Genomic DNA, 11,333 nt, shown 5'->3' on the forward strand with positions numbered 1-11,333 from the left:
CTGAGGGGCTCGGTGGTCACTGTGGCACTGAGACTGTTTGGGGGGTCACTGTGGCTGTCAGACTGGGTCACTCCCAATCTTTTGTCAGGGACATCCCGAGGATATGGTGGTGGGCATACTTGAGATGCCAGGTTGTGTACCCGGCACTGTCGGGGAGGAGACCCTGGGCGGGTGGGGAGCACGCTGGGTCTGTTGGGGTGCACACATCGGGGCTGCCAGGTAGTACCGGCGCTGCTGGGACGGCTGTCCAGGCTGTCCAGGGCGCACCTGGGCTGCCGGTGCGCGTGGAGGGCTGCCGGGAGACCCGCCGGATGACCCAACTGCGCTGCCGGGGTTGCCGGGGCGGCGGCTCCTGGTTGCCATTTCCTCGCTCCGCCGCTCGGTTCCTCCATTTTCTCTCCGGCTGCCGGCGGTGCCAGGCTCGCCCTCGCCGCCGTCCCGCGTCCGCCGCCGCCTCATGTAGCCCGGCGGCAGACATCCTCCCCGGCCCTCCGCACACGCCCAGTGGTGGGGTCGCCTCCCGGCATGAGTAGCTGCAAGATGGTGCGGGTGGCCAGCGTGCTGGGGCTGGTGATGCTGAGCATCGCGCTACTCATTCTCTCCCTCATCAGCTACGTCTCGCTCAGGAAGGATATCTTTGGCGCGCCCCGTGCCGCCGGCCCGAACGGGCCCCGCATGTACATGTTCCACGCGGGATTCAGGTGAGGGCGCGGCGCGGAACAGACGGCACGACCCGGCCCAGGCACGGCGGACAGCTCTTCCCCTTGCCTTTCTTTCACCCCTCGTCGCCCCCCGCGCTGATCCTGGGCCGTGTCGGGCTGTACCGGGATGCAGCTCCCCCGCGCACAGCCCCGGCAGTGCTCCGCGCCCTGCAGAGGGGCCCCGGGGACCGCGGTACCGGGAAGGGCCTGGACTAGGCGTGAGGATCGCGATACTCCGAGGTGCCGAAAGGTGGGGAGCAACCCGGCACCACCCTGCCCGGCACGGCCTGGTGCAGCCTGGCACGGGCCGATGTGGCCCGGTAGAGCCTGGCCCAGCCAGCACGGCCCGGCCGGAGCCAGCGGGGAGCGGCGCGGCCGGCGCTGTCCGCGGTGCTGATGCCGTCCGACACAGGATCGTGTCGGGCACGGCCAGTAACAGACTGCGGGTCTATGTGTGTCTGCATGGGTCCGTGCGTGTGTGTCTGCCTGGGTCTGTGTGCTCGTTTTCAGGTCCCAGTTCGCGATGAAGTTCCTGGACCCTTCCTTCGTGCCCATCACGAACTCCCTGACCCACGAGCTACAGGAGAAGCCCGCCAAGTGGGCCTTCAACAGGACAGCCTTCACCCATCAGAGGTGAGCATGCAGCCAGGCACTGTGCCCACACATCCCCCTTGCATCCTCCCTGAGACTGTCTTTTCCCCTCAGGATTTATGAACATACAATCAGGGGCTGCTAAATACTCTGCACTCTGAGTAATTTGCCAGCCGTGAGAGACAAAATCTGAATCAGAGCATTTCCCCAGATGGTTACAGCTATATTGAAAGAATTTATTATTTCAGAGCAGGACACCAAGCCGCAACATGCATTATTTTACCAAACAGAATGTGATCCCGTTTCCCAGGGTGCAAATTAAATTGTCATTATTTCAAGATAATGGTTTTAAAACTTGAAACGAATCAGACTGTGACAGACATGAAAAGCTATGTTCATGGAGGCCAAAAGATGCCCAGCTAAACTTCCCAGCACATGGCAGTTCTGAGCAAGTGCAGTGCTGCTCTGCCTTCCAGCACTGCTCCAACTGAGGGGGCAGGCAGAGCGAGGGGTGTATAGGGGAGCCTTCAAGCCTGGATCCCCTGGAGACATTCCTTTTACATCACCTTCTACCTCCTGTCCGCAGGTCACACTAATTTTCCTACTGGATGGCAACCAAAAGGGTTTCTTGGATCCTTCAGCTTTCTCAGAGCTGCTCAGTACTTAATGGGAAGTAAAAGTGCTTTTCCATTTTCTCACTGTGATATGAACGTGGTGGTGTCTGGCCAGCATCTTTTATTTACTGGCTTTATTGAAAAATATATATTAGTAAATATATATACACTTTAATACATGTATATATATATTTTTAAAATCTAGAAAAGAAAATAAAAACATTTAGTCATAGAAATAGCTGCTACCATCTTGGGCTTTAATTTTGTCCTGACAAATACTTGCTGTTTTGGAGACCACCTTGTGACTCAGCTCACATATGCCACTTGAGAAGCAGGAATCCAGGCCCCTTGACTCTGCAACCAGGCAGCCTCTTGGTGCTGGTGGGCAGGGCTTAGGCTTCTTTCCTCCCCTCTGGTTACCCTCCAGCACAGCAGGATGAGTAATGCCCTTCTGGTGGCCATGAACCACAGAGTCAAGGCCCTTTGCCTGCCCCATCTTTTCCCTGGGACCTCCCAGGCTGGTGACAGTGGCCACTGCTCATTATTGTTTAATTCCTAGCACCACCAGCTCGTCCTTCTGTGTGACACCCCTTTGATGATTGTAGCTAATGCCTCAGGATCTGCCTTTGTCCATTAGCCATAACCCGTAATTAGGGCACCCGGGGGGACTCCATTAATACTTAGGCATTGAAGTATGCAAGCTGAAAGAAAGGTTAGTTGTTTTCCATAAACATGAGCAAATAAAACGGTATTGGTTTTCTAATTTTCTGCTCTGCTAGGGAAATTCCTGAGCAGAATTGGTTCTATTTGGGTTTTAGGTGTCCCTAATAACCTTTGTAAAAAAGCCAACATGCTTGCCCAAATAAGACATGAAGGAATTATGTTTATATGGGTCATCAACTGTCACTTGTTTTGCAATTCAAAGCTCCTTAATGAGAACACAAAACACCCATATATTTAAAAATAGCAAAACCATTTGGTTTTGCTTCACATACCTGGTGACAAACACGACACTCATCATTACCAAAGATCTGTTGTCCAGTTCCAAGAGTGCAATGTACATAGAGAGCACCATTAGAACCCCTGTTCTGGCCAGGTCCACTCACTGGCAGGCAGAGCCATGCTGGCAGTGCAGTGAGGTGGCTGCAGGAAGGCTGTGCTGGAAGCCCCATGCTGCGTGCTCACACAGATAACCTGGTACTTGCATCTTGACAGGATTCTGAGAGACATGGACACCTCCTTAGCTGATGTCAGTTAGGATTGCCCAGCAAAGACAAGTGGAGCTTGAAGTGAGGAGCCAGCTCCATCATTCCTATCTATTTATGTTAATTTAAAAACTATTGTGTCACATTTCTCAGGAAATTGCTTTACTAGTTTAGAAAAAAAACTCAAAAGTCTATCTGGAAAGCAAATGTCTGTGCCACAAGAAGAGGGGAAATAAAACTCCATGTTTTCTTTTTATTTTCTCTTTCAAGCAAGAAATCCTTCAGCATGTCGATATAATAAAAAATTTTTCTTTGACCAAGAATAGTGTTCAGATTGGACAGCTAATGCATTATGATTATTCCAGCCATAAGTATGTTTTCTCTATCAGTAATAACTTCCGATCGCTGCTTCCTGACATGTCTCCCATCCTGAACAAGCATTACATTTGCGCTGTGGTTGGAAATAGCGGGATCCTGGCCAGGAGTCGGTGTGGGCAAGAAATAGATAAATCTGATTTTGTATTTCGTTGCAATTTTGCTCCAACTGAGGCTTTCAAAAAAGATGTGGGAAGGAAAACCAACCTTACAACCTTCAACCCCAGCATCCTGGAAAAGTATTACAACAATCTTTTGACCATTCAGGATTGCAACAACTTCTTTTTAAGTTTAAAAAAGCTTAATGGGGCCATTCTTTGGATCCCTGCTTTTTTCTTCCACACGTCAGCAACAGTAACAAGAACACTGATTGATTTCTTTGTTGAGCACAGAGGGCAACTAAAGGTCCAGTTGGCTTGGCTGGGAAATATAATGCAGCATGTTAACAGGTGAGTATTTTTGCTTTGCATTTAACTTGTCAAAATACACCTCTCTTTCTCTGTACCAATATAACTCTATTCTTTTTTCTATTCATGCCTGATCTGGTAGGCACTGTCTAGCAGGGCAGGACCCAATACTGCTTGTTTTCAGAGCAGGTTTGTTACTGCTCCAGTATGTACTTCAGTTGTTCCTTTGCAGCTATCCACTGACAGAGCAAAGGTGGGTTGGCTGTTGGCACCAGGGTATGGTCTGTCATTAGGCCCTGTTCCTGTGCTGCTTCTGCAGAGTGGGAGGAGCCTAGGGGAGCTGAGTGAGGTGCTGCAGAGGCAAAGCTTTCCCTTCTCATCTAGCAATGTTGACAGACAGTTACAGGGTGGTCTGAGGAAAACTGCAATAAATGCATGGGGGCTCCCATCCATCTCTGTGCACTCACAGAGTCCACCAGCGTTCCCTGGCCCCTTCTCCCTGTGTGCATGGACCCCACAGTGCTGTGAGGCAAGGAGCTGGCTGGGCATAGTGGCTGCCCTGGTGAGCTCTGCCGGGTGGGACCTGTCACAGCAATACCTGGTGTTTCCTGGTGCGGGGATGCCAGCGTCGCCACTCTATGTTCCGGTATGTCCCACCCAACATGCCATCATGGTAATGGGGGGTTTGCCCAGAGGTGCTGACCGTGCAGAGAGCAGTCATGGCCTCTATCAGCCCAACAAGTGGCAGTGGGGCAGGTGGACTAGCAGACCTCAGAACCATGAGGCTCCAGTTGTCACTGAGGGGCAGGACTGTGAGCCTGCCTGGTCCCTGGACCCCTACTCCATGAGAGGCTGGCTGGGCAGGAACCCACTGGCAATGGGAGCTAGGTGCTGGGATTTTTAAAGATGGTTTTTAAGGGGAAGTGAGCATGGCAAGAGTGCAAGGAAGAGGAAATACAGTTACCACATTTCTCCATTTACATCACTAAATCAGTGGCCCCATTTTCCGGTCACCAACAGCCATCCATAGCAGCCAAAGGAAGGCACAGCTTCCTCTGTCCCACTGAAAATCAGGTTGTTTATAGAGAGGACAAACCTTAGGGTCACTTATGGTTTGAAAAGGTTGGCCATTATGTCTCAGGATAAAGGAACCTGTAAAGTAACTGGTTACTTATTATGACAAGTATCCTTACAAATATTTTAACATTTTTCTACTATTCTATATGACACTGAGAACTGACTATACACTGAAGGAAGATGCAAAATCCAGGCTAAAATCATACTTTAAAGTGGCACGTTTTAATTTGTCTGAGCCTCTTTACCTACAAGCAGATCTAGGAGGTGAGGAAGGAGATCTCAAGTACTCCACTAAACCTGAGCAGCCCGGAGCATCTCCCAGTGCCTGTTGCCATGGCACCATAGCTCCACTGACCCAAAGCTGGGCCCCAGCTCTTCCCCACACCCCAGGGTGGAGAAGGAGCTGGCATCTCCCCTGTTTTAATTATCCCACATTTTCTGGCTTTTGCTTTTCCAAAGGCTACTTAGGGCTGAGATGTGCTGGGTCTGTCCCGTGCTGTAGCATGCACAGACCCATTCATGCAGACACCTGTCATGCTTCCTCCCCTAGTGTTCCCGGGCTCTGGTTCTCTGTGCTGCTGCATCGATCCTGCGCTTGTCACCGTTCCTACACAGAGTACAACCTTTAACAATTGTTATTATGAAGACATAACTGTGCAGTGATGGTCATATCTTACACCATATGGTGCCATATGCATTGTTCTTGATTTTATCACATATAATTTGTGTCATCGTCACACAGGAGGGCCCAGCCCAGGGAACAGAATTGAACTGTGCTGGGCACAGACTGCTGCAGAGCAGGAGAACAGGCTGTCCCCATTGCACACAGCTGCCCATGTCCCTGGGGAAGAATACAGTCCCCTTGATCCCTGTGGGTCCTGATGTGGAGTGCTGTGGCATCTCACCCTCTGGATGCAGGGATCCAGTGTCCAAACGGGCAGTGGGGAGCTGTGGACCAGGAGCAGCCAGGCAGCACCAGTACACACTGAGTTCAGTGGAAATCCTTTAAGTGCTGGAACACACAGGCTGGTTTTGCCCAAAACCAGAACTAGAAAAATTACACAGGGAAAGAAGAGTTCTGTTCATGAAATACAGTAATGAATCATTTCCAATGGAACTATACAGCAGATGTATGTTCACAAGGGCAGACGAGTTGCTTTGCAGGTCACTGAGGTGTATGGCAAAGGTGTGCCAGCAGCCAGGAGCTAACTCAGCAGAGCCCACTGGGGAAAAGGGTCACCCTTAACCTGAGTGCCACCTAGTGGCTTGTAGTTAATGCCAGATATTTTAATTAAGAGGCATTTTATCAATTTCATGTAGGGACTGATCATTTTTAATGGGCAAATTAAAGAACTGTGAAGTATTATCATTATATTGGCATGAAAAGGGAGGCCAATGTGCTCTGTTCAATTTTTGGCTTCTGACTCCCAATGGGAAACTGCACTGGCACATCCTGCTTGGCTACTGCATGGCATTTACATCACATAGCCACTTTAAATTAGATGCAGCCACAAGTAAACATTCATTAGCCTAAAGAAACATATTTCCACCTGTGCACCTCAGTGTCTCCAGGAGGCCCTTTTTTCAATGAGAATGCTCAACTCCAGGCGAAATGGTTCATTGCACATCTCCTCTGGGGCAGCGGGACCACCAACAGAGCATGGGCCCTGGTCAGGGCACTGGATGTTGGCATGTCCAGTGTGGAAGCCAATGAATCTGCTGTGTATCTGCACGGTGAAACTGGGACAGGAAGATGCACTGTCAGATGCTGGGAAGCTGTATGGACCACCAACCCTGTCCCCAGCATCCCCAGAGAGGGCTGGTGGCAGAAGTGAGTTTCCCCATGCAGAAGGTTCTATGAAGGCTTGTGCAGTGGTTGCACCTGAGCAGCAAAGCTTGTGTGGAGCTGGTACTGACAGAGCTGCAGCATCCTGCTTCTACCCAGGAGGCTTTGTGGGAGAAGACATTGGATCTGGCATGCCTGAGGGCCTCGCTTGAGTGTTCCTGAGCAGTGCACATCTCTCTACTCAAACTAATGCTTTAGAGCACCCAGGAGAGAAGATAAAGCTTTAAAATTAGAAGTTGAAACTAAAAACCCAAATTCCTTCAGGGCAGTTTTTATTTTATTCATTTTTTTTCATTTTAAATTTTATTTCCCTTCCTAATCATGATAAATGTGGGAAAATTGCCCACAGTTGGGGTTTCTGTTCTACCCACAACTCACACTCCTACTCCATTTCCCATTGGTGCAACGCCTGGAGAGCGCCAGGGCTGGGCACTGCACATACCCTGGATTGGGAGAGGATGACGATGGGAAGGTGTTTTAACATTATACCTTCATTTGATCTTGCTTAATTGAAGCAAAGAGTGTCTCTCCCTGGTTCATCCTGCTCGCAGTGAGGTCCTGTTAGGACTGAAGCAGCAGATACCGCTGTGGGGGGGGTCTCTCGGGGAGCCCTGGCACTCTGCAGCCCCCTCCAACCCCTGGAGAGGTATGGGACCCCTCGGTCCTGAGGATGGCCCTGGCAGCACAGCTGGAACCTTCCAGAGGCACAAAGAGGCACTGAGTGCAGGAAAGGAAACACAAAAACAATTGCAAATATTTGGAAATATGAATACGGAAAAAATATTATTATATCATTAATTTTTAAGCAAAACTCATTGATTTTTCAGAACCACATTGAACATTTCAGAATCATTGATTTTAATAGGGAGTTCTGCCTCAAAATCAATGGTACAATACAACCCAAAGTAAATTGCTTCTTAGTATCAATATTTTTTGTCCAAGCTCTTGCAATGTGTAAAACCACCTTAAAATGTGCATCTTTTGATTTTACCTGTTGTCTTAGATGCTCTTTTAATTCTTCTTTTAGACAGAGAGAAAGCAGAGGGGAAGGGCAGCTTGTGCTGACTGGAGGGAGCAGTAGCAGCCCAGGATGGGCTCTGATCCACTGGGCAGGGAAGGATCCCCCTGATGCCTCGCAGTCAGACCAGATGCTTTCCCAACCCCCATTTTCTATCTGATTTTATCTATCTGTAGGGCCTGGTGTTAGGGGCACTGTGCATCCTAGAGTGGTGGTGGGGTGACCCTCCCAGCGTTGGCACTGATGGATCTGAGCTTGGCCTCCTCACAGGGTGGTGCTGGCTGCCACTCACTTTTCTCAGGACAGTAATTGACACCTGCATTCATTATCAGCTTGTCTGGCCTCTTCCTTCCCTTCTATTTGGCCTCAAATCATCCTGCCTCTGTCTACCTAAACGAATTCCTGATGGTTCAGGGAAAATACTGAATGTCATTACTGAATGTCTAAACAAGCAAATATAGATAAATGAAAGTTTGCATCATGCAACGTGATCAATATTTGTAAGTACAAAGCATTTTAGGTTAAAAAGTCAAGAAAAGTCCTTCTGACTAGCTCCAAGGGAAGGATCTGTTGGTACACAGACCCCGCTCAGCCTTGGGCTACCAGGACAAGCATTCCATGTGCTGTGGGCAGCTGACAGTGAGTGGCCACCTCCTACTCCAGCCCCACTACTGCCGGGATGAGCGTGTTGTGGTTTGACATGAATTTGTTTTGGGTAATGGGGAAGGGACTGTAAAGATGGCTCCTGTAAAGATGTTGCTTGAAACTCTCCCTAGCTCTGAGCCACACCCACTTCTGGGGCTGAGTCAATTAGACGCCTCCACGATCACTTTTTTAGAAGAAGCCAGAAGAAGAGAGCTCTTCCTGTTTCTCTTTTCTTCTGCCCCTTCTTCTTTTCCGGCCTATGGTGGTGCAAGGAGTGGGAAAAGAGAGAAGCAACCTTCAGATACTCCCCTGCATCCTGCCGAGAGGACTGGTGAAGCAGTGATTTGTTTGCATTTTGTTAAAGACCCCACATCAAGGGCAGTGACTCACTTCAATAAAGACCCTGTAAAGAAGCTGTAACTGTGGGGAAGAACTCACACCAAAGAAGTTAATTTAAATTATGGCCAGAAGAGGCCTTGTCCCGTGGGAGCAACCCTATATCTGCAGAAGCTGAAACTGTTGGGAAGAACCCATGCCAGAGAAGTTTAAGGACTGTGTCCCGGGGGATGGATCCCATACTGGAGCAGGGAAAGAACGTGAGGAGTCATCCTCCTCTGAGAAGAGAGAAGCAGCAGAGATCATCTGTGAGAGACTGACCACATCCTCCATTCCCTATCCCCCACCGAGCTGTTGAGGAGGAAGAGGTAGAGATATCGGGAGCAGTGAGCTGAGCCTGGGAACAAAGAAGGGATGGGAGACGGAGATCTTAAAGTGCTGGTTGTAATTTTCTCATCATCCTACTCTCTTTTTGCTTTTTGTTCTGTTCTGTTTCTTGTAGGTAGTAGAATAAACTTTCCTTAGTTTCCTCTCTAAGTCAAGTAGTGGAGTCTGTTTTGCCTGGAACTGTAATTGGCAGTGAGCCCTCCCTGTCCTTGTCTCAGTCCACAACATCCTTGGTTATCTTTTTTCCTCCCATCTTGCTGGGGGCTCTGCCATCCTAACGAGGGTGGGGGTGGATGGGGGGCACCGAGCAAGAGACCATTGTGGTGCTTCATAGCTGGTTGGGCAAAACTACGACAGTGTCCCAGAGTGCCCATAGCAGGAACTGGCAGCGGGAGCTGCAGCTGTGTCCAGCGGGGATCAGGCTGCTGTGCAGGGGGTGTGACAAGGGGCTGTACATAAGAGTGGAAATACATGTGTTATCTTCTCTCTTTTATACATCTTAGGTTTGTCATTTCATTGCTTGCATCTTTTTAGTGAATGATAGTAAGACACATGAAAACAAAGTCATTTTGGCTACCGATTTTAATTGTGGAGTTTACCAAAAAGCAAGCATTTGTGAAATATAACTATGAATAGAGAGTGCAAAACCAGATTGTTTAGAGAAAAGCAGGTTTTCTATAAATGAATGTGTCTTTATTCTAATGGCTATACAGTTCAATGCCTGATGGAGTTATTTTCATTTAAAAAAAATATTTTATTTTAAAATGCCATAATTGTAATAATGAATTCATTATTTAACAATCATGCTAAAAGCATTATTTATTTTTTAATGGCTAATGTTCATAAAGGGCCAAGACATAGTCTCAGGTGAACAACAAAGCCACACATAGTGTGAAATATGTTGCATGCAAAGATGCTGCTCAGCCTTGCTCCCACAGAGAGCCTCTGCAGTAGTGGTAGGAGTGGCATCAGGCCTGCAGGCTAGCATGTTTGTACCCACTGTGTTCCAGTCTTGGGGCCTGAGTGTGGCCTGCACAGCGCATCATGCCTCGAGATAGATGGCATGCTAGCAAGCAAGGCCCTGGCTCTTCTCATGGTAGAGTACTGCATCCTCGTCACGAGCATCATCTGTGAGAGCAATGCAATGATTCATTTGGGATCTTGTGGCAATGTGGTTCTTTGGTGTGAATGTGCCTGTGACATTGACTCGTGCCAAAACACAACAGTAGAATAGTAGTAGAGAGCGATAAAGTCTCCCCTGAGCCTTCTTTTCTCCAAGATAAACAGTCTCAGATCCCTCAGACATTCCTCATATGAGATGTGCTCCAAATCCTTTACTAGCTTGGTAGCCTGCTGTCGTGGTTTGGCCCAGCTAGCACAGCAGCACCACAACAGTCTCTCGCTCGGTGCCCCCATTCACCCCCACCCTCATTAGGATGGCGGAGGGCCCAGCAAAATGGGAGTAAAAAGATAAGCAAGATTGTTGTGGATTGAGACAAGGGCAGGGAGGGCTCGCTGCCAATTATGGTTCTGGGCAAAACAGACTCTGGTACTTGACTTAGAGAGGAAAGTAGGAAAGTTTATTCTACAAGAAACAGAACAGAATAAAAGAAAAAAGGGAGTAGGATGATGAGAAAATTACAACCAGCACTTTAAGATCTCCCTCCCCATCCCTCCTTTCTTCCCAGGCCCAGCTCACTGCTCCCAATATCTCTACCTCCTTCCCCCTCAATGACTCAAGGGGGCAGGGAGTGGGGGATGTGGTCAGTCTCTCACAGATGGGCTCTGCTGCTTCTTTCTTAGATGAGGACGACGCCTGGCATTCTTCCCCTGCTCCAAAATGGGGTTCCTCCCCCAGGACACAGACCTTAACAAACTTCTCTGGTGTGGGTTGTTCCCAACAGCTGCAGCTTCTGTCGATACAGGGTCCCTCACATGGGACGCAGTCCTTGGTGAATATCTCTGGTGTGGATTCTTCACCACAGTTGCAGTTTCTGCAGTTACAGGGTCCCTCTCTCGGGACAAGGCCTCTTCTGGGCATAAGTTTAATGAGCTGCTTTGTCGTGGGTTCCTCCCCACAGTTACAGCTGTGGATGTTGGGTCCCTTCCTTGGGACACGACCTGCCCTGGC

General features: G+C 49.1%; 1 protein-coding gene across 1 annotated transcript; it reads left to right on the top strand.

Annotated features, from left to right (window-relative positions):
- The first annotated feature begins 525 nt into the window (after positions 1-525).
- On the top strand, positions 526-3,939 carry LOC133628571 (sia-alpha-2,3-Gal-beta-1,4-GlcNAc-R:alpha 2,8-sialyltransferase-like). Its single transcript, XM_062016940.1, has 4 exons — positions 526-701; positions 1,212-1,334; position 1,603; positions 3,382-3,939. Exons 1-4 carry the CDS (start codon positions 526-528, stop codon positions 3,937-3,939), a joined length of 858 nt encoding a protein of 285 aa, XP_061872924.1.
- The last annotated feature ends 7,394 nt before the right edge of the window (positions 3,940-11,333 follow it).

This window comes from Colius striatus, chromosome W, assembly GCF_028858725.1.
Source record: "Colius striatus isolate bColStr4 chromosome W, bColStr4.1.hap1, whole genome shotgun sequence".
NCBI classification, from domain to species: domain Eukaryota; kingdom Metazoa; phylum Chordata; class Aves; order Coliiformes; family Coliidae; genus Colius; species Colius striatus.

Excerpts from the sequence above, each read along its gene's own strand:
- LOC133628571 (XM_062016940.1), top strand. The coding sequence starts at position 526 with ATGAGTAGCTGCAAGATGGTGCGGGTGGCCAGCGTGCTGGGGCTGGTG. Across the intron at positions 702-1,211 it reads ATGTTCCACGCGGGATTCAG|GTCCCAGTTCGCGATGAAGT; the intron begins GTGAGGGCGCGG and ends GCTCGTTTTCAG.